Source organism: Vombatus ursinus, unplaced genomic scaffold (genome assembly GCF_900497805.2).
Source record: "Vombatus ursinus unplaced genomic scaffold, bare-nosed wombat genome assembly UNPS02014825.1, whole genome shotgun sequence".
NCBI classification, from domain to species: Eukaryota; Metazoa; Chordata; class Mammalia; order Diprotodontia; family Vombatidae; genus Vombatus; species Vombatus ursinus.
The window spans coordinates 9,029,495-9,052,193 of record NW_020954603.1 but is presented as its reverse complement, the minus strand read 5'-3'; the positions used below and the strand labels follow the sequence as shown (position 1 = coordinate 9,052,193).

The 22,699-nt window shown below is 40.6% G+C and overlaps 1 protein-coding gene across 11 annotated transcripts in view; it reads right to left on the bottom strand.

The window, feature by feature from the left end:
- EVI5 (ecotropic viral integration site 5) overlaps positions 1-22,699 on the bottom strand; it is a 202,321-nt gene that overhangs the window by 33,150 nt on the left and 146,472 nt on the right. For 10 of the 11 annotated variants that reach the window (XR_003566956.1, XM_027838001.1, XM_027838000.1 and 7 more), the window contains one exon: positions 207-302. The exons of the other annotated variant lie outside the window; for it this stretch is intronic. Coding sequence is in view for 9 of the 10 variants with exons in the window: in XM_027838001.1 (XP_027693802.1) it covers positions 207-302 (96 nt within the window). In the remaining variant the exon portion in view is untranslated. The remainder of the gene's footprint in view (positions 1-206; positions 303-22,699) is intronic. 11 annotated transcript variants of the gene reach the window in all.

Genomic DNA, 22,699 nt, shown 5'->3' with positions numbered 1-22,699 from the left:
AACATAAATTCTCAATTTGGGGCTTAAACAGATTAAAAGATGAAGATCATCTTTAAAAATACTAGTTTGGTTTATAATGAATGATGCATATCAGGTCTTTTTCCCTCAAAGTCATAAAAACTATGATCAGTAAGAAGCATGGAAGCTGGGAGGAGAAAGAGAAGCAGATGACCAGGGGCCGTCTGTCCCCTGCCCCGCACACTCACCTCGTGATGCAGCTCCGCTATCTGCTCTTCCAGCTCTCTCACGTACTGGGCGGAGTCCGACTTATTGAGCTGCCCCTGAACCTTTCCTTCTTCCTTCTGTTTGATGACAGCAAAGCAAAGCAGACTCTTAAAACAGGTTTTTCCAATTCCCAAGGGATGTAAACCACAGTGACCTTATTTCAGAGAACAGAGATCAGGTAACAGAGCTCCCGTCACTCTCAAATCATCGTCTGAAATCTTACAAATCTAGTCTGAGAAACTGCCACGCAGAAGAAGTGACATTTGCTGTTTCCAAACAACTCTAGATGTTTTCATATCTTTTTGCGGAGAGTCATGAGAAAGATCAAGTAACTGAATTAGTCAAAGAATTAAGTTCTTTTTTTTTTCCTGAGAGATTTCTAAATAATTGAGAAAGCCCACAGTGCAGTGTTCGTGAACACTGAGTCTGATGCATGCTGGTTCTAAGACCCTTTGGACATCACAGGCCACTTTTTTCAGGCCCTAAGTTGCAGAGCAAGTACCGATGTGCATCAGCAGAGGGAGTTCCCTCCCCTGGAATTCCAGACATCAACGAGACCATAGTCTGTCCCCTGCTTCTCAAAAGGAGAAGTGATCCTCTGACTTGAACCCCAAAAACCAACGCAATGAGTTTGTGGAAAGTCCTCCAAGGTATCTCTGTCTGTCTATGCCTAGAAGGAAAAAGAACATTCTAAACCGCTCAAGGAAGGATGGGTCATTTCTGGTGTATTCTGTACAGATGCCCCTGGAGAAGGCTGAGCAGGGAGTAAAAGGCTTCACGGTTAGCCCAGAACTACAGACTAGACCAAGGTGGTGAACACCTTTTGGCCTGTCCCCTCCTTCCCACGTACGCCCAGGAAGGGCCATATTCACAAGTGACACTAACAGGAGAGTGATGAATGTCAGCTCATGTCATGGGATCAGAGGTTGAGAGCTGGAAGGGACCTGAGAGGCCAACAAATCTACAGATTCCACAATGTACAATCCAGTATGTTGCCACTGCTACCAGAAGAACAATTCAGAGGTTATTTCCTATCATCAGTGGATAAGCAGTGCCAATACATACATATCCAACACAAACACCAACCGCAGTTGTTGTCCAACTGAACACCAACTATCAAGGGACAAATGCCCCAATGACACATGTTCTTCCCTCACCTAACAATCTCTAAAAAATCAATTCAGTTTCACCTGAGCCCAAACCTGACCAATCTGGCTTTGAAAAGTAAGATTTCCTGGCCTCTATCACCTCTAGATTTACCTTCCATTTACAATGTGTATATCACACACATGCATAATTATCTCCCCCAGTAGAATGTGAGCTCCTGGAAAGCTGGGGCCAAGGTTTGCCTTTCTTTTTATCATCAACACAATGCCTGGTGAGAATAAATGCTTGTTGATTGACGGAGAGGAATTAGCACCAAACTAGGGAAATATTTTTACCTAAGGAGCACACAGTAGATCAAACATTCATATTACCAATCAGTTTATCAAAACCAATCTCTTGTGAGAGAAAGAAGATGAGGGCTGCTCTTTTCAAGGTTGTATCTTGACTATGTATCTTGACTATGGTGGAGTTAGCAAAAGCCATCAGATAGGATTCTGGAATCTAAACAATGATACAAACATAGCTACAATTTAAAAGTAACTACTCAACTAACATTTATTCAGTGCTTTGAGGTTTGCAAAACACTTCACATATATTATCTCATTTGAGATTCCCCAGAACTTCGTGAATCAGGTACTAATAGTATTGTTTACCTTATTTTACAGATAAGGAAACAGGGGCTTTAATAAGTTAGGTGCCTTGTCAACAGTCAAACCATTAGGAAGTGCAGGAGGCAGGAATTCCAGCCCTGGAATTACAACTCCATCCTGCTGCCTCTCAAAAAACATGTTGTTATAATGAAGCATAAGCTTTCCTTTGCAACTGATGAAGGATAAGTAAAATGGTATCATGATTATTACTTTATGATTAATAATGAGCACATTCTATTGCAAAGACGTTGATTTGCACTGGTAAAAGAAGTTTCTCACTGGAAGCTCCCTACACTATAGAAATTATAGGACCGGTAAAAAAAACAAAAACAAACCAAAACTTCATCGCTCCATCTGGGTCCTTGGGGTCCCAACTCCTTAGGTGCACACAGTGCCTCCTACTGAGGGGAAAGCTCTAGAGAGGGTCGCCCATCACTACATTCATTAGGCCAGCTTTGGCTCAACCTACTTCAGAGATCTAGAATTTAATAATACTCAAATATGATTTTTAAAAAATTCCCATTTAGAGTTTTCTGAACATGATAAACAGAAGTCAGGATTTGTTATAGAATAACCAAGGTTATCTGAGTATGGTAAAAATATAATGGGCCATCTTGAAAGTTCCCTATCACAGGCAGTCTTAAAGGAGGGTTTTAATTGAAAATACTTATGCTTTGGCAAGGGGTCAGGCTAAACGATCTCTGTTGTTACTGCTAACGCTAAGATGCTAAGTAAGGCCCTCGAGCTTTCGTGTGAGGTCCAGCTGGGGCTAGATGTACCTCGGAGATCAAATGGACTCACAGAGGCAGGTCTATGGAGTACAGTGAAAGGCTGTCTAGCTGTGCCTCTCTCATCTCACATTTATGAACTTTACTTTGTTAGCCTAAGTATAAGCCTTTAAATTTATTCCTATTGAATTTCATCTTATTAGCTTGTCAAAATTTTTTTCCCTGATCTCAACACTATCATCTATCTATATGTTAGTTACCTATCAGCTTTGTGCCATCTATTAATCTGATAAGATGTTATCTAGGCTTTTATACAAGTCACTGACCAAAATGTTTAACTTAATATTTTATTTTTTCCCCAATTATGTGTAAAAACAGTTTTTAGCTTTCATTTAAAATTTCTGAGTTCCAAATTCTTTCCTATCCTCCCCACTGAGAGAGCAAGCAAGTTGATATAGGTTATACATGTGCAGTTAAGCAAAACATACCTGTACATTAGTCATGTTGTGAAAGAAAACCCAGTCCAACCCCACCCCCAACAAAAACAAACAAACAAACAAGCAAAACCAAGAAAATGAAAGCAAGGAAAGAAAAAGTCTGCTTTGATCTGCATTCAGACTCTGTCAATTTTTTTCTCTGGAGATGGAGAGTGTTTTTCATCCTAAATCTTCATAACTGTCTTGGATCATTGTGTTCTGAGAATAGCCAAATGCTAACAAAAATGTTAAACAGCACAGATAGCTGAGGCAAGTCCAAGAGAGATCTTTTTTCTGGTTTTTTTTTTTTAATTAATTAATTTTTTTTCGGTTAGGCAATGGGGTTAAGTGACTTGCCCAGGGTCACACAGCTAGTAAGTGTTACGTGTCTGAGGCCAGATTTGAACTCAGGTCCTCCTGAATCCAGGGCTGGTGCTCTATCCACTGCACCATCTACCTGCCCCGAGAGAGATCTTTTTTCAGGTTGACATAGACTGTTCCTGCACCTTTTTGCCAGTCACTCATTTGCACAAACCAATAGGAACAACTTAACCAGTTTAAAAACCTGTGGAAATCTGAAGCCCAGAGAGATTTGTTGCTAGATACAGCCTACTCTGCGGAAATGAAGACTTGATAACCATACTGAATCAACATCATGAATAAAGGTGAGGTTTCTCACCAAGGAGTTCTCTCTGACTTCCTGCCCAGAAGGTGGGAGGACCTCCGAACCGAGGTGATGATAGAACAGAACTGCCTCTGATAAGGAGACTGGAAGGGAGGCTTGAAGGTTGGGGTGCTCAATGGTTGGTGCCCCTCACGTCCCTCTTCTACTCGGTTCCTGTAAATCTGGCCAACATCCCACAACATATCCATGCCACATCCTGTGCTTGCCTGGGGAGCTCAGGGACTGGAGAGCATGGCATCTGTGCTTTTATCCAAGTCACGGATAACACGATTAAACAGCCCAGGGCCAAGCACCAATCCCCAGGGTGCTCCACAGGAGACATCCTGTCACACTGATACTGAACCACTAACAAGGTTATCTTGTCTAGTCCTTGCTTCCACTTCTTAGTTTTCTTGGCTTTCTTCAAGACTCAGCTGAAGTCCTACTTTGTGCAAGAGGTCTTTCCCAGGCCACCACCTTCTCCACCCCCGTCCAGTGTGCTCCCTGTAAGATTACCTCCAATTTACCATCTGTATATGTTGTATGTACACGGTTGGTTGCATGTTGTTCACCCTAATAGCACAGTACTGGGCACATGGTAGGTGCTTTATAAATGCTTGCTGACATATCGACAAGACAGTCACTGAAGTTTATTGCGTGTGCGTGTGTGTGTGTGTGTGTGTGTGTGTGCGTGTGTGTGTGTGTGTGTGTGTATGTGTGGAGGTGGGGGGGGAGTGATATGGTCAGACCTGCACTTTAGGAAGATCACTTTGGCAGCAGAGTGGAGGATGGAGTGGAGTGGGGAGAGAGTTGAGACATGGAGACCAACTAGTAGGCTATTGCTACAGTCCAGGTGTTAGGGGATGTGCTCCTAAACCAGGGTGGCAGCAGCGTCAGGAGTAAAGGGGACATAAAAGAGAGATGTCATAAAGATAAAATTGACAGGACTTTATAATAGATTGGAAATGGAGGGGTGTGAGGTGGGAAGGGGTGGTGAGAGTGAGGAGTTGAAGATATGACATGTAGGTGGCAAGCTTGAGTGACTCAGAGGGCAGCAGAATTTTCAACAATAACAGGAAAATTCGGAAGAGGGGAGATAATGGAGGGGTAACACATTCTATTTTTGACATGATGAATTTAAGATGTATACAGAAATCAGATCTGAGATATTCAAGTCAACTGGAGATCTAAGAAGGAGGTCAGGATGGAGAATCATTAGCATAGAGATGATAACTGAATCCATGGGAACTGATGAGATCACCCAGTAAAACAGTCTGGAGGCAGAAGAGAAGAGCACCCAGTTCAGAGCCCTGAAGGACACCTATGATTAGCAGGCATGACCTAGATGAAGATCCAACAGAGGAGTTCTAAAAGGATCTATTGGACAGGCAGAAGAACCAGGAGAGAGGACTGTCACAAAAACCTAGAAAGAAGAGTATCAAGGACAAGAGGGTGAGTGACAGTGTCAAAGAGAGGTCAAAAAGGGTGAGGCTTGAGAAAAGGCCATTAGATTTGGCAAATAAGAGATCAACAGGAGCCTTGAGGAGAGCAGTTTCAGATGAACGATGAGGCTGGAAGCCAAACTGCAGAGAGTTAAGAAGAGTGGAAGAGGAAAGGAAGTCAAAGCATCAGCTGTAGAAGGTTTAACCAACGGGATAATAGCTAGAGGGAACTGGTTGGATCAAGTGACGATCTTTGGAGGCTGGGAGAGACCTGAGTGTGTCTGTAGGTGGCAGGGACGCAGATATAGACAAGGAGAGACCAAAGATGACAGAAAAAACAGTTTGGTGGAGGAGATAGAATGGAATGGGATCACTTGTACATACAGAAGGGCTGGCCTTGGCAAGGCATCTGGGCGATATGAAGGGAGAAGGGGAGAAAAGGGAGCTCTCAGCAAAAGGCCTCTTTCTTTCCCAGTGAAATATGAAGCAAGGCTCACAGTTCGGGGGGGGACTATGTAGGGTTTTAAGAAGGGTAACAAGGTGCGGAATACCTGCTCTGGTGAGTCAGACAGTGAAATGATTAGGGAGGTGTAAAAGGATCGTCGTACTACAGTGAGATTATGTAACATAAATCTGTATCAGACCCAGTCAGTACAGTTTTGTGATTTTGTTTTCCAGCTTCAATCAGCTACATGTGATTAGGAAAGAAGGTAGCAGATGGTGGGAACACTCCAGAGTGAGGCCTGGCAGGGCAAGATTGGCTCTAGGCAGGAACTTGAGTATGGAGAAGAGTGCAGAGTTACACTGGACAGGGTAGCCAGAGCAGGAGTGATGACCTGGGGAAGAACTGAGAGGTGAAAGGACTGAAGTCACACTGAGGGTGAAGAATAGAGCTAGAAGTAGTAAGGCAGAGGGAAAATTGGAATGATAAATGGTTATAAGATAAGGAGATTTCAGAGTTCTGAACACGGAAATGGTGCATTTGGGGATGATGGCTATAGCCATCTCTATGTGTAGCTGAGGTAAAATAAAGGATTAGTTAGGGTCATGGGAAAGGAGTAAATTGAGAAACTGGGAGATTAGGGTTTTGGAAGGAATATCACTCTTTTTTGAAGTTCCTCAGTATGAGTTCCCCGGGGTTGGGGTGGAAGGACAGAGAATCAGGCCCTGAACTCACTGAAGGAAGGAGAGTGTCTTGGGGGTGGGCATATCACAGTTACCAGAATCCTGACTGCAAGATAAATATGGATTAAATGACCCTCAAAGAAGAAGAGGTTACTGAGTGATAGGGTATAGGGAAAGTCTGGAAAAGCAAGGAATATTCTGATTTCCCTACTATGACCTGGGGATATGCCTGAAACTACAACTGGTACTTTCAGGGCTGCACTGTCATCAGGAGGAGCCAGGTCTCAGTAAATGTCAGATAATGGAGGAAGTGAGAAAATAAAGGGTTAACACTGAAAACAAGTTTGTTAACTAGGGAGCAGGCTTTCCAGAGAACAGTCATGCAGTTGCCACCTTGAGGCCCTTATCACTTCTTGCTTAGATTATCTTTTTTTAATTAATAAGCCTTTATGGAGACTAATAAAGATGACAAGACAAGGAATGCAGTCTGGCTCCCAACCCCACCTCCTCACAACTACTCCACAAAGATCTAAAAAATACCCAGATGTAGTCCTGATGAGGAAATCCAACACTGAGTCATTCTTCCAGACCAGGTCAACACAGTGGGCTAGTGAGAAAGACGCCCTTCTAGTGCTTGGCCTGAATCATGCCTAGGGTGGAGGCATGGATCCAGCACAGAGGGCCTGATGCTACTCGGACAGCAAGTGCTACAGGGACTGACCAGCAGCTCTGTGGCTCCTACACCAGAGCCAGGTGACAGAGTCCATGCTCATTCAGGAAGAAACCTGCTCCTGGGCTGGGCAGACCAGGACAAGGAGTGGTTGTGGGCCTCTGCTGTGTTCTGGGCAATAAGCAAGAGTAGAAGTAGAGAGCAGCTTGAGGCTCTGACCCTGGAGCAGGGTCTTCAGTTCAGCACCTAGCAAAGTCTGAAGCCACAGCTGATAAACAGGGCAGAGAGCAGGAGGGTTAAATTAAGAACTCTGGGATTCATCATGATTGTATTTCTTAATATGTCAGTAACTATGTTTCAATATAATTGGTTTCCTTTTTAAAAACCTGACTCTGAGAGGGCTTCATTTAACTGCCAAGGGAGCCATGACATATCAAAGGTTAAGAAGCCCTGGCTTACAGTCAGAAAGATTCGAATTCAAATCTTGCTTCAAAAATTTACTCACTGTGTGATGATGGAAAGTCACTTAGTCTCTCTAAGCCTCAGTTTCTTCCTCTGTATTAAAAGAGGGTTGGATTTGTCCTCTACAATCCCATCTTGCTCTAAATCTCTGGTCTATAAATTACTGAGTAAATGAAAGGTAATGAGGGGATGGTCTTCCCAGCTGGGAGGAAGGGCCATTTGGGTCCAGAGAAGCTAAGATTTGCTCAGAGTCATTGATCTCACCCAGATTATTTCGACAGTGCCCTAATGGGTCCCCTGCCTTGTTTCTGACCACTCTGGTCCATCCTACACACTGACGCCAAAGTAATTTTCCATAAACATAGATCTGGCCATGTGCCTTCCTCTACATGACCAATGCCAGTGTCTCCCTATGCCTCTGGCATAAAATAACTACTCCCCTGTTTAGTTTTTAAAGCTATTTGCAAACTGGCTCCAACTCATCTTTCCCATCTTGCTGAACATTCCTCCCTCTCCCATACTCTGGAATTCACCCAACTAACCTCTGTTCCTCACTTGCGTAGCCATTTCTCATCTCTGTGCCTTTGCACTGGCTGTGCCCTGGTTACCTCTCCCTAGAATCCCTTCTATTTCTTTAAGGAGCTGAGCACCACCTTCTGAGCGAAGCCTTCTCTAATCCTTTCAATCTACAGTCCCTTCTCTCCCAAACAACCTGGTGTTTGGCTACTTCGTATAGATTTGCATTTGATAACTTTACATTTATCTCACATATACATACACACATATCCACACACACAACCCCCAACTAAAATGTAGATTCTTTGCGAGTAAGGACTGTTCTGCTCTTTGTACTCATACCCCTGCGCTTGGCTCGTTGATTGATTCTAAGTTTGCCCTGGCACTGTGTAATGTGCTGTCCTGGAAAGGGCCCCAGATCAATAACAAAGAGACCTGGGTTCTAATTCTAGCTCAAACTTGTTGGATGGCCCTGGGCTATAGACCTGCCAACCCTTTGGGCCCTTTTCCCCACCTGCCAAATGAAGAGGCTCAGAGGTCCTACACCACTCAGAAGCTCAATGATTTTAGAGAAAGTTCTGATAATTCACCGAATGTTACACGGCAAAGATCATCACTCAGGAAATATTTTAAATGCTTGGTACCCTCTTCAAACAACTAATATAAACATTTTTAGCTATTCATTAATGCAAGTCAACTAAGGATCTCTTGCAAACATCAGTTTGTAAGAAGCCTAGTTCCATCTATATATATCTATATGTATCTATCTATCTATCTATCTATGTAAAAAGAGAGAGAGACAGAGAGAAAGGAAGGCAGTAAGAGGCAATTTCTTTTAGAGTATTTTGGAAACCTTTCCCAATCCCCCTTAATTCTGGTGCCTCCACTCTTGATTACCACTGATTTCTCCTGTCTATGTCTTACACATAATTGCCTCTCTCATTAGGCTGTGGGCAGAGCTCAATAAATGTTTATTGCCTGACTGATTCTGGTTCTTTCCTAGTCCTCCCAGTCTCTCGAGTCCTCTAAGGTTATCTTCCTTTTGCTCTGCCCATAATTTTTTATGTATATGTGGTCTCCCTCATAAGAACGTGAACTCTTTGAGGGCAGACATCTTTTTAACCTTTCTTTGCATCCCTGGAGCTTAGCATAGTACGTGACACACATCAGTGCTTAAGAAATCCTTGTTGATTGACTGACTTTTTTATATACTTCAAATCAGTCCACATTATAAGCACTGGTCATATGGGCATTAATGAAATTTTACTGTACTCTTTCTAGTAAAAACCTTTCAGGTGATGACAGTACAAAAATTACCTTATTTTGGCACTTACTTTACTCTAGTTGACCATTACATTCCATTTTATAGAAAAGTAAACTACTCAAAATAATATAGCCTTGGTGTTACAAAGAATTAACTGACAGTATAATCAAATATAAAATTTCTTAAAAGAATGTAATTATTTCACACATTCTAAAGTCTCTATTGGCAAAAAATGAGTAAACTTTCTTCTGATCATGTGTATACTTATTGCCAACTGCCAATGTTCACAAATGTCATCAAAACAGGTCAGGTGTTAAATAGTACTTTTTGGCTTACAAATGATCTAAAAGTTATTTACCAACAGCCTCAGGCCTAGATCCTGTTTTTAAATGCAGGCACGCATATGTACCCACATGCGCCCACATGCACATACACACGCGCATATAAGTAAACACTGTCAAAGTGGCTACTGTTACAATTTCACTGCCTCCCTCACCCTATGTTTCTTAGTTCTTAACTGACTCCCTGTCTGATGATTTTGGTCCATTTATGAACTGATTTTGCTTAAAGAAAAGCTTCCTTCAAGTGCCTTCCTTATGACAGGCACAGAGCTCGGCCCCGGGGACACAGGAACAAATGTGAGCCAGTCCCTGCCTTGAAGGAGCTGGAATGCAGACCTCTGTGGGGCATCTGCATCTTTCAATATCTTCTGAAGACATGAACGTTCTGGCAAGAGCCCGGTTCTTCTACTCAGGTCAGAACGGCAGCTCCTTCCAGCTGCTCAAATCAATGGCCCTCTCTAAGTCCGACTCATGTTCACATTCCAAAGTTCCTACTCAACCCTGGTTTTTTCAGGAGGGCTCGAAAGTCTGTTTTCCTTAGAAGGCCCACACTTGCCTCGGCTTACACTCTGCTTGGCAGGGTGAGCCTTTGTCTTCTGCCTCCGGGAATACAGCGTTACAAGATGTCCTCTGGTGCTCAGCAGAAGCTGCCAGGTGATAGATGAGTCTGGCTACTGTCCCTTGGCACATCAGAGCTCCTTCTCTCTGGATGCTTGCAGCAGGTTTTTTTTTTTCCCACATGAAAGCTCTGGCTTTTTGCTGTTGTATCCCTAGGACTTCTCCTTTTAGGAGGTGATGGGTGAATTTTTCTACCTTCATATTGCCCTCTGTTTCTCATATATCTGGGTGTTTTCATTTTTGACTTCTTGAAATACAATGCTCAACAAACACTTTTGAGGAGGAACAGAGTCAAAAGAGAGGTGGGTGGGGAGAGAGGAAGGGAGAGAATTTGGAACCCAAAGTTTTAAAAATAAATGTTAAAAATGGTTTCTACATGCAATTGGGAATAAGATACACAGGCAATGGGGTATAGAAATATATCCTGCACTACAGGAAAATAGAAGAGGAAAGGGATAAGAGAAGGTGGGGAGATAGAAGGGAGGGCAGATTAGGGGAAGGGGTATTCAGAATGCATGCCGTTTTGGGGTGGAGGGGTGAGAAGGGGAAAAATTTGGAACTCAAAATCTTGTGTAGTGAATGCTGAAAACTAAAAACAAATAAATTAATAAGAAAAAAAGAAATATGATGCTCGAGAAAAAAAATCCTTGTTTTAAGAGTATATATGTTACCTCTGCTTGACCCATTTTCCAGGTCATTTCTTTTTTATATTGGCTATCATCCATTTTCTTCTGTCTTTTCAATCTTTTGATTTTGTTCTAATATTTCTTCCTGTCTCATGGAATCACGGATTTATGCTTGGTCTATTCTATTTTTCAGGGATTCTATTTCTTGGGCAAGGTTTAATATTTTTTCTTCTAAGTTAATTATTCTCTTTCAAATTTTTCCTTGAGGGCTTTTCATTTTTTAAAAATTTCTCATAGTTATTTAGGTAGTCCTTGTGGAAAATCCATTATTTTCCTCTGAGTTGCTGCCTCCAATTATATATAATTAGATATGTGTTTTCTTTGATTTATACACCACTTTAACTATACTTTCTGAATTAAGGCATTTTGCTTCACCTCCTGCTGTCCTTCTGGGTGTGGTGGTTTGCCATCTTGCCCTGGGTCCCTGCCCTCCCAGAGTGCTAAGCCTTTAGGGCTCTCTCTGGCACCTTAGGACAGAATGTTAGGGAGCTCAGAGCCCTTGTGCCTGGGCTATTCCAGTCTGAGCACTATGGCACTCCACTGGGGTTTTTCCAGGGGGATCCCTCTTCTCTTGCTGCCTCAGGAAGCACTGTCACAGTGGGAGACTACCTTGTGTTGACACAGAAGATAGGCGGAAGGGGATTGGGGAGATGAGCACTAACTACTGCTGCAATTCTCCTGGGGTGGAAGAAGTCATTTTACTATAGTTTCTTACTGGATTTTAAAATCATTATTCAGTCTGATGAGAATTTTAGAGTTTTGCTGGTAGCTGAACGGAAGTTTGTCATCCCCACTTCTGAAGCAGAACAGCTTGGGTTTTTTGTTTTTACTAGGCAGTGGGGTTAAGTGACTTGCCCAGGGTCACACAGGTAGGAAGTGTCAAGTGTCTGAGGCCAGATTTGAACTCCTAACTCCAGGGTCCGTGCTCTATCCACTGTACCACCTAGCTGCCCCCAGAACAGCTTGTTTTAAGATGCATTAATTAGTTTATGATAGAAAACTAAATATTCAGGCCCTATAAAATTTCACATGAAGGACAATTATGAATGACAACTGAGATGAATATATGGTAGAATTGGAAAGAACAAAGAATCCTGGAGCTGGCAAAAGAATTTTTGAAAGACTATGTTCAAGGCTCAGGACTAGTGGTAGAATTGTAGAAGGATTATGGAAAACACAGAGCCCGTTTCTCCGAAAAATAAGTTAGAGGCAAAACTTGTGTCACGTTGGAGGGATGTTTCTATCAGTTTATTTGGAAAGTACAGTGCTATGAAGGAATGTCTCTAATGTATGTATACTACCAAAACAATGAAGATACGTGACTAACAGTACGTGGTCAAAGAGTAATGCGGTTATTTCATATGACCCTTAAGGAAGAAAGGGAGCTCAGAGGGTCATCTAAAGTCACCATCCCAAACAGTTCTCTACTTGACCAGCAGACCTGGGTTCAAATCCTGACACTGACATTTAACCAGCAGAATGATCAGCACTGCCCATAAAAATTACTTAATCATCTTGTATCTCAATTTCCTCATTTACAAAATGGGGTTATTTCTCATATCTAAGTCACAAAGTTGTTGTGAGGTAAGTACTCTGTAACTCTAAAATAGTACATAAATACAATTATTCCCTTATATACGTAAACCTATTCCAAGTTGCTCAATACCAACTCTGCTTCACCAGGCAGTCCATTCTATGCCTGAACAGCTCTAATTATGAAAAAGTTCTCTATGTTAAACAAAAAAATCTTCCATCCACTTCGAGTCAGTCTTGTACTTCCAGGTAACAGCCCTTTGCCCATCTGAAAACCACTCTCCTCTCTCCTGCTAAGTCATTGACTGAAGCTAACCACACTGGTTCTCTGAGCTTTCCAGGGAGGAGATGGTGTCCCTCCGGGACACAGTCTCTCAAAATCGGCCATCAAACACTGCTGGCTAGCGTAGTACCAGCCTTGGCACCTGTCTTCTAATTTACCTCTGAAAGTTGAAAGAGAAAAAAAAGTTCTAACAGGTGTCTCTGTGGGCTAGTGATTCAAGAGGAGAATCTGCAAAGGCTCCTTCCACTATGTAATTATAATGTACATGCTCTTTCATATTGAGGAACCAGAAGGGAAGAAATGGAATGAATGTCATAGGAAATTACTATTTCAGTAAGTCATGTGGGGGGTTAGATTAGTTAATAAAAAAATCCAAGGACAAGAATGTGAGGACCAGAGTAAATAACTTAGGAAGGTGATTATGCAGAGTTGTCCCAATTCTATTCTAATTTTCTATTATTTTTCTATACAGAAATACTCCAGATTAACTTTATTAAATTATATTCAACTTGAGATCTGTTCATTTTTTACACTAATCTCCAGGATTTAATAACAGATTTGTGCCAGAAGAGCAATTTCTTCATGAATAAAATATTTCTTGAACTAATTTTTGTATTCCTTCTGAGACACAAAATCTCAAATTAAGATTAAACCTACCTCACATTTATATCTTAAGGCTTGAAATTTTAAAAATCACTTAGCTCTACAATAAACCTCTAGGTAGGCAATGCAATTACTATTCTCCCCATTTTACAGAAGGGGAACCCGTTTCAAAGAGCCTAAATGACTTACCCAGCATGGCATCTACCCACCACACCAGACAACCTCTCTTTGTTGGGGGCTTTTCCCTTCTGTACTGGATGCTTGCCTCTGGAGTAAGGCAGATTTTTCTATCAGGTCAAGGAGTCACCATCCTTCACTACTTAAGATTCTTTTTTCTTTGCCTCTTAATGGATAACCCCTCACCTGACAGCCCCTGCAGACTCAAACCATTACTGCTTGGAGGACATGTGGCTGCCTCCTTCTCAGAGAAGCCAGGATCACTCCTCTTCTTTTCTATTAGCTCCAGTGGTCCTCTGTTCACTTCTTCTTCCACTCAGCCTGACAACAGTGAGGATTCCTCTCTTTCTGTTTATGCTCAAGCCTTCTTCCTTCTTTTTTTAAAGGAACAAGTCATTCTCCCTGTTTATGTGAAGAATGGAGACATGTTCTTTACCTTTACCTTTGCTTCTAAAGAGGAGACCAGGCTACACTTTCAACAGAGATAATGATTATTTGACCACAGGTGAAAGATAAACATTGTACATTCACAGTAGGTTACAACAAAATTCTCCCTGCTTGGGCTGGTTCAATATTAGGAAAACTATAAGCATAACTGATCACATCAATAATAAAAACAACAAAAATTGTATGCTTATATCAACAGATACAGAAAAAACTTCTGAAAAATACAATACCCATCCCTATTAAAAACACCAGAAAGCAGATGAATAAAAGAAACTTTTCTTAAATTATTTAGCAGGAAGAAATAGAAAGAGAAATTCCATTTAAAATAGCTGTAAGTAATATAAAATACATAGGTGTCTACCCGACAAGACAAACCCAGGAGCTATATGAACATAATTATAAAACACTTTTCACACATACAAAGACTGATTTAAACAATTGGAGAAATATTACTTATGAGTAGACTGAACTAATATAATAAAAATGACAATTCTACCTAAATTAGCTAACACGACAGAGAAGGAAAATGACAAATGCTGGAGGGGAAGTGGGGAAATAAGGACACTAATGCACTGCTGATGGAGTTATGAACTGGTCTAACCCTCCTGGAGAACAGTTTGGAACTCTACCCAAAGAGCTATAAAACCGTGCATACCTTTTGCCTTAGCAATACCACTACCAGGTCTGTATCCCAAAGAGACCAAAGGAAAAGGAAAAGGTTCTATGTAGACAAAAGTATTTATAAAAAAGTCCTTCTTGGTTACTGGTACTATTACACTGACTTTCCCAAGGAGGTAATAATTCAACAACTAAAAGTTTTTAATTCACTTCTGCCTATCAAACAGAAGGTCAGGCTAATCTAACCAAGTTTAGAATTTCAAGGCCAGGAGATTTTTTTAAATGGATATCAAATTCTCAAAGAAAAAAAAAACACATAAACCAACTCTATTCCATATAACATTTAGTTCTGGTAGTTCCTTACAGTTATGAAAATACCTCATTTAAATTTTACTGCCAGCTATATTTTTTAGTAGGTTCTTAAGCAAACAGTGTGACTGCCTTAAAGTATTACTGGGAAACCTGTGGCTGAAACACTGCTTACATATTAAAATCTGCTTTCTTCCTGTCTAAGGAAGTGCCCTTCCTGTGGCAAGATCGGCCAGCATCACACACGCATGCATGCACACACACACATACGTACACACACACAGAAACAAAGAGTATCTATAATATCTTTAGATACTCACATTATAATTCTTTTCAAAGTCTAGAGTAGGAGCTCTTAACCTTTTTGCATCGTAACTCTATTTAGCAGTCTGGTGAAGCTGGTGGATCCCTTTTCAGAATTTTTTAAATGAACAAAATTAAATATGTAGGGTTACAAAGGAAATGATTATTTTGAAATAAAGGATTTTTTTTCTCTCATCTAAGTTCATAGGAATCCCCCCCCCTCCATAACAGATCCATGGATTCCAAGCTCTCTGATCTAGAGTCTCAAACCAACCAAGGAGGGGAAATAAAGAGAAGATGGAATGCCAGTTTGTTAAATTCTTGAGAGATGTCAAAGTGAAAACTGTTCATTTAATATGCCAAGTATTAAATGAAAGTTTGCAGGTGGAAACTTTGATTTTGGACTACACAATGAAATTTGCATAACTAAACTATGCTTCTCAGAGATGACAAAATGTCAACAAATACTATTTTTCCATTATGGTCTTTAGAACTGAATAGGCAACAGGCTAAAATGAGTAGAAGTTATGATTCTATAGTTTAAAAGAGTCCTTAAGTGAGTAGGGGAAGAGAAGTAGCTACAGAAACATTTTCACAAAGCCAATTTGGTTTGACTCCAGCAGCCTGATGAAAAAGCAAAACAATTTTTAAAAAGAGAACCTTACAAATTAAATTTACATTTACTCAAAGCTGTTCAAAGGAAACATTGTTGAAAATGAAGCACCTGAAACCACAGTACTCCTTCGTCTAAACTTTTGAAAACCCTGAAAATTCTGCAATTTCATTGCCTGCAACAGACAGATTCAGGAAACAAGTCAACAGGGCCTCCGAGCACCAGAACAGATGACAAAGTCCAGGCATCCATGCTCGTGTTCTCTGCTCATAGGGCAGCTCCTTAGGTCCGTGCTCCTCCACAGATTCCACTGACTGCCTCCTGGGGAAGATGGGGCATGGGAGGCCATCCTGCTCTTCCCCTCATTTCTCATCGAATATCTGAAAGGGACCCTAGACAGGGCCACGATAGAGAAAACCACAGAGAAACAGAAGGAAGGCCCTCCTCCAGTACAGAACTGCCCCAAAGGATGGCCAGAAACCGTCAGAGACTGGGAGAGGGACAGCCTCAAGGAAGCCAGCATGAGTTCCAGCAAACAGGAGGGTAGCCAGTAGGCACTAGAAATAACAGCAGTCAGGGAAAGGTTGGTCACAAGCCAGAACCACCTCCAGGACTCCCGAAGCCACATCTCTAGCCTGTCAGAACAGAAGCAGCAAGGTGCACAGCCAGCTCCCAGAAGTAAGGAAGACCCAAGATCAAATCTGATTTCAGATACTTACTAGCTGTGTGACCCTGGGCAAGTCATTTCACTGCTGTCTGTCTCAGCTTCCTCAACTATATAATGGGGATAATAGTAACAGTCATCACCCAGAGTTATTGTGAAGATAAAATATGACAGTATTTGTAAAGCACTTTACAAACTTTAAAGCATTATATATGTTGGCTATCATTATTGCTGTTGTCAATTCACAAACACAAATGCTTAGAGTATTGTTTATTTTCCTATCATTTCCAGGCTGTCATGCCTGCACTGTGGCCATCATCTTAATCTCCCCCTCAATACAGAACCTTGGACTCTGCCCCTGGGATCCCCCCTCATCTTGACTGGAACCAGGCCTTCTGAGCCGCCATTTCCAAATCATGCCCCTCTCCCCTGAGCTTCCCTTCCACGTGGTTTCCCTCCCATTAGATCCTTAGGAGAAGACCCTGCCTTGTGTGCCCTACTTCCCCATATTTCTATCCCTGGTGCTTAGCATCGTGCCTGGTACATAGTAAGGGCATAAGAAAGGCTTTATCTATACATTTTGTCTCTGTTCAAGACCAGGACTTTAGACCATTTATTTAGAACAAATTTATAAAGCTAAGTTTGTTATATATGGATCTGGCAAATTTGAGAAACTCAGGTCATACACTGGACCGCATACCCTTAAAGGAAATAACAGAAACAATTAGTAATCTCTATGTTCTCTTCATGTAGGTTTCAAAATAAATCTAAGGTTATACATAGGATGTGGGTTTTTCTTTGGGAGCTGTATTACAGAAAGTTTGCGGTATTAGAAGGGTCATGACACTGTGCAAGGTGCTTGGTCTCAAGTACAACTAGAAAGGTTACATTTCTTAAAGGGTATTTATTTAATCCTCTAGCTGCAAAAATATAATTTAAGAAACATGTAGAAAATAGATTATATAAGAGGTGTCTATAACCTCTCATAAAAAAGTTAAATATAGATTTCTAACATACGAACCTCTATTTTAAATGTTAAATGGTGTTTTTTTAAAAAAAAAAAGTTTATATCATGAAACTATGTTTAACAGCCACAGGGGCAACCGAAACAGGTTATGGTATGGTAATGATTTTTAGTGTCATTTCAATGACATTTCAAATACACATATCAGAAAAAGATTTAAGTCAGTATTTGAAATCTATGTGACTAGTATCAGAAAAGCAAATGATTTAAGTAAATCTGTGAAGCTGGGTAAGTTAGTCACTCTGATTAAGCTCTGTGACATTACTGAAACATCAATAGCAACCACCAAGCCTTTCTTAGTAAGTTTTTACTGATTTGGTACTGCTTTGTAACCAGTCAGCTACCTCACAGTCGCTATTTTTTTTTTTTTTGGTAACACTTCAGTGAATGTGGTAAAGATACATGCTTTGCATTAAAAAACTTAAACAAGTTTATTCAGAACTGTAAATGTGGTAAGTGGTGGCCTTTCAGCGACTTCATGGTGACTCATTTTAAACTTCCAAAAACACATCATACACGTATCATGTACCACTGATGATAAGAGTAAAAAAAGTTTCCTGTAATTTAAAAATATGGAGACAAAGGCTAAATGATTTCTATATTTCAGTAACCAGAAGAGACAAACAGGGTCATGAAAAGGCATTACTTTGGGTGAACTGAAGACCAAATCTGGGGAAGGGGAAAAAAGAAGGGGAGCTAAGTGTTGCCTACTTTTGTATTAGTAGTATCTGCCACACTAAATTTTTCTAAGTTCCCATTAATTTAATTTTTTAAAATTCATGATTATGTTTTCTTGGAATCATTCATAAATAGATTTTCATTCAGTTCCATAACTTAAAAATGTAGAACTACAAAAAACTTTCTTGTCAAAGGCTATACAGCAGCTAACTGATCTCTTGTCAAATGTCTAAAATCAATATAATTCAGCTAACCCTTGACAAATTAAGTAAATGGACAAAATTTATGCACAAAATTCAACACTGTTGTTCTAAGAAGGCCATTAAACTTATACTACTTGGAACTAATTTTAAATTAATTTTCATGTCCCTAAATGGTACTGAAAACTTTTTTAAAATTTAATTTTTTTTGGTTACATTTTAAGTTTTGAACTGTCTCCCTCTTTCCCTACCTTGCACTAGAGAAAGCCACCATTTGATACAAATTTATAAATATACATAAAACCAAACTATGAGCACTTCTATTTATCCCTGCTTTCTCTGGAGATGGATGACATCTTCCTTCATAGGGCTTAACAGTTGATTTTGAGTATTTATCGTACTCAGAATAACTTGGCAGTTCATAGTTATTCTTTGAACAATATTGTGTTACTGTATCCATGTTCTCTTGGTTCTGCTCACTTCACTTTTCATTATTTCATACAAATCCTTCTATGTTTTTCTAAGATCATCGAGCTCATCATTTCTTATAGCACAGTAGTATTCCATCACAATCATATGCCACAACTTGTTCAGCCATACTCCAATTGATGGGCATCCTTTCAATTTCTAGTTCTTTGCTACCACAAAGAGAGCTGCTATAAATATTTTAGAATATACAGGTACTTTTCCATTTTCCCTGATCACAGCAAACTTTAGACATGTGAATTTATTATATACCAAAGCTATATATCAGTAATCCTTATTTTAACTGTATGAGATGTCAACATTAGCAACTGATCAAAATTAATTATCCTCAGAGTAGATAGCATAAATACAATATGTTAGAAGACTTGTGCTTTCTTTTTCTATCATTAACTTCCTCTAAAGATAATTATTAGTGATGGTTAAAGTTAGGTAATGGTGAAAATTTTTATAGATCTTCACCATAAACAACATGTTAAACAAACAAAAAAAATTCTATAGCATGTTGGTATGTCAGTAAACTGTGTGCCACGACAGTATTTCTTCAATTGATCCTTAGACTGAAAATGAATTATTTTTAATTAAAAAATTAAATTTAAGACATAATTTAATTTTAACAAATGGAAAAAAAATCCATAATTAAAGTCATGTGAATCTCATATTTCTCCTTTATAACAGCATCATTCTAAGAGGTCTGCAGTGACCACATCAATAAAAATATGCTCTCACCAAAGAATCACTGACCACCACCTAAAGAAGCAGTGGGACACAGAGGAAAGAGCACTGAACTCAGTGTCAGAAGACCTCAGGGCATCCTTGATATCTCTGAGTCTCAGTTTTCTCATCTATAAAGTGGGATCAATAATCACTACTTTAATTACATAGTTACTACACAGTGAATATTAAACAAAGAAGTATATGATGTGAAAGCCCTCTGAAAACCCTAAGTACAAATGTAACTATTAACTGACTAAATACCATCATGAATATACTCAAAGCACAGTCTGGCACCACAGGAAGCTTTTACACAACACACACACACACAACAGACACGTGTACACATTCACATATGCATACACACATACATATATTAAAGCAGAATGTAAGACAAATACTTTTATAGCCTTAAACAGCCCATGCTTAATGGGATGGCAATCAGAATGAAATACCCTACAGCACATTTGAAGCTTCTGGTGCTAAGTAAGCTAAAGATGTGAAATGGGCTCATTTTGTTTTTTGCATCTGAAAGCATCTGAAGCATCTGTGACGTGGTCTCAGGCGAGGGTCATTTTTATCAGGGGCTTGAAGAAAGGAACAGATGGCCTCCCTGTCCAATGTGCAGGTGACACAAGAGTATGGACAGCAGTTAAGATGACAGGTGACCAGGTTAGGATACAGAAAGATCTTGACAGGAGACCGAATCAGATGAAATTTATGAGGGAAAATGTAGAATCTTACTTAGACTTGTGCTCAAAAAGTCAATTTCGCCCAATGCAAGGGGCAGAACCCGGCTAGAACCTGCAGAGTTCCCTGACAACATGAAGGCATTTCCTAGGTTTCCAGCTTATAAGTCAGTTGTAGAACACGGCAGCCCAAAGCATGAGTACAACTATAAGGCTGCCTCAAGAGAGGCCAAGGGCTTAGGACTAGGAAGGGGACAGTCCCACTGGACTCATTCCTGACCAGACCACGTTTTAGTGAGGATCTCAAAGGCAAGAGTGTTCAGAGGAGGTTGGCGCAGCGCACTGAGATCATGACATCAGTGTCACACACTCAATGTGGGGGGCAGGGGAGGAGGAAGAGAATAAGCACTTATTAAGTGCCTCCTATGTGCCAAGTACCACATATGCTGAGTACTTCTACAAACATTACTTCATTTAATCCTCAAAACAATCCTGCAAGGTAGGTGCTATTTTGATCCCCATTTTATAGATGAAGAAACTAAGGCAAACTGAGGTTAAGTGACTTGACCAAGGTCATACAACTAGTATGTGTCTGAGGCCAGATTTGAACTCAGGTCTTCCTGACTCCAGGACCAGTGCTCAACCCAACTGTGCCACCAATGGCTTCTCTGCGGATATGTATCCAGGAAAAGAAATTACAGAAGGGATATGACATATGTCTTCACATATTTAAGGAGATATCCTATGCTGGGCCCTGAAGTACAGAACTTGGAGCAATGGATGTTAATGAAGAAGACAGCAGCAGCAGCAGCAAATGTACGTTAGATGAAAAGATGGCCTTCCCAATAACTGGAGCTACCCAAAAATGAAGTGGGCTCCCTTGGGAAGCAAGACAGGCCCCTCAGGGGAAGACTTCCAGCAAAAAGCTGGACGATGATTGGCAGGCAGACAGTAAAGCACAAGCTGACACATGTGGTTTGGTTCAGTGGCCTATGAAATTCCTCCTCACCCTGAGATTCTGTGATTCCATGAAAAAGGAAAAATATGAAAACACCTATTTTAATATGTAAAGAAATAGCTCTAAATAGAAGCCCTAAAATCAACGCATTTTAAAGGCAGTCTTTAAAGAATAAAAGTTCCTTGGTCAATTCAGATGATCAAAAAAACCCCAAAACCACCCTAGGCCTTCTAAAATAATTTATACAAAAGTTCAGGCATCTAAGGGCACGTAAGTGGGCACAACTTAGAATTTTATGTTCATGAAATTTCAGATCATCCCTTCATTATAATAAGTTAAATGGTCAAAGTTTTATCACTTCCTTTCCTTCATCAAGCCTACAGTGATGCGGTACACTGATTTAAACCTCACCCTCGCTGTCCGTCAGAACAGTATTTCGAGTGGGTGTTACTTAAACCTGAAGCAGTTGGGAACACTGCCCATCTGAGCCATTCCTAGAGGTCATCTCCTGGGCAAAGGAACAAAGCCCCGCTGGGAGGGTGAAGAACAAAAAGTGGATTTTGAGTGTGCATGTGTCCCTAAATTCAGAGTTCCCCAATGTCTGTAACTATGCAACAACTATCTTGTACAAAGTACTATAGATATCTTTAACATTGTCAGTATGAGTCAGAAATCTCAATATGCTTTTAACTTTCCTTCTTCTAAAAAATGTTCTAGATGGGGTTTAGCTCCTAGCTATGCAACTGCCCAGTTAGTCCTCTGTGCCCCAGTTTTGTTATGCAGATAACAGATAAAAACACAGACTCTTATAGTGACGTAAAACTGTGAGGGTAAAGAACGGGTCAAACCCGCTGAATTTCACCAAAAGATCAACTCTCTGTTTACTATTTCCCCACCAAGAAGTCACAGACGTGATTTTCTGATTTAAGCTGAACTAACAGATGACAGACAACACCTATGAGCTAGAAGGTGCGTCAGACGCCACTCGGTCGACCAGCAGGTGGATTAGACGCCTCCCTGCAGGCTTGCCAACAAGACTTTTCTTAAAGACCTCAGTGCAGAGAAACCGCATTCCTCCATGAGGCGCACCATTCCACTCTCTGGATAGCCAGTTTGTCCTTCCACAATCTGCCTCTGCAAGTTTAGCCATTTCTCCTGACTCTGCCCTGTGGGCTAGGCATCACATGTCTAATCTTCCTTCCTCATAACAGTTTTTCAAATACTTGAACCCAGGTATTATGTCTTTTCTTCCCCTTCACCAAACCTTGAATGGCGCTCCTCTAACCAGCTGTCACCCTCTTCGGGGAACACTCTTGCTTATTTGTGTCTTTCCTAAAACGTGATATCTGAGACTAAACAGGGGCTGTGTATTTGTCTTGTTCTGGATGCAAACACTCTCTGAACGTAGCCTACGAAAGCCTTGTGGGTT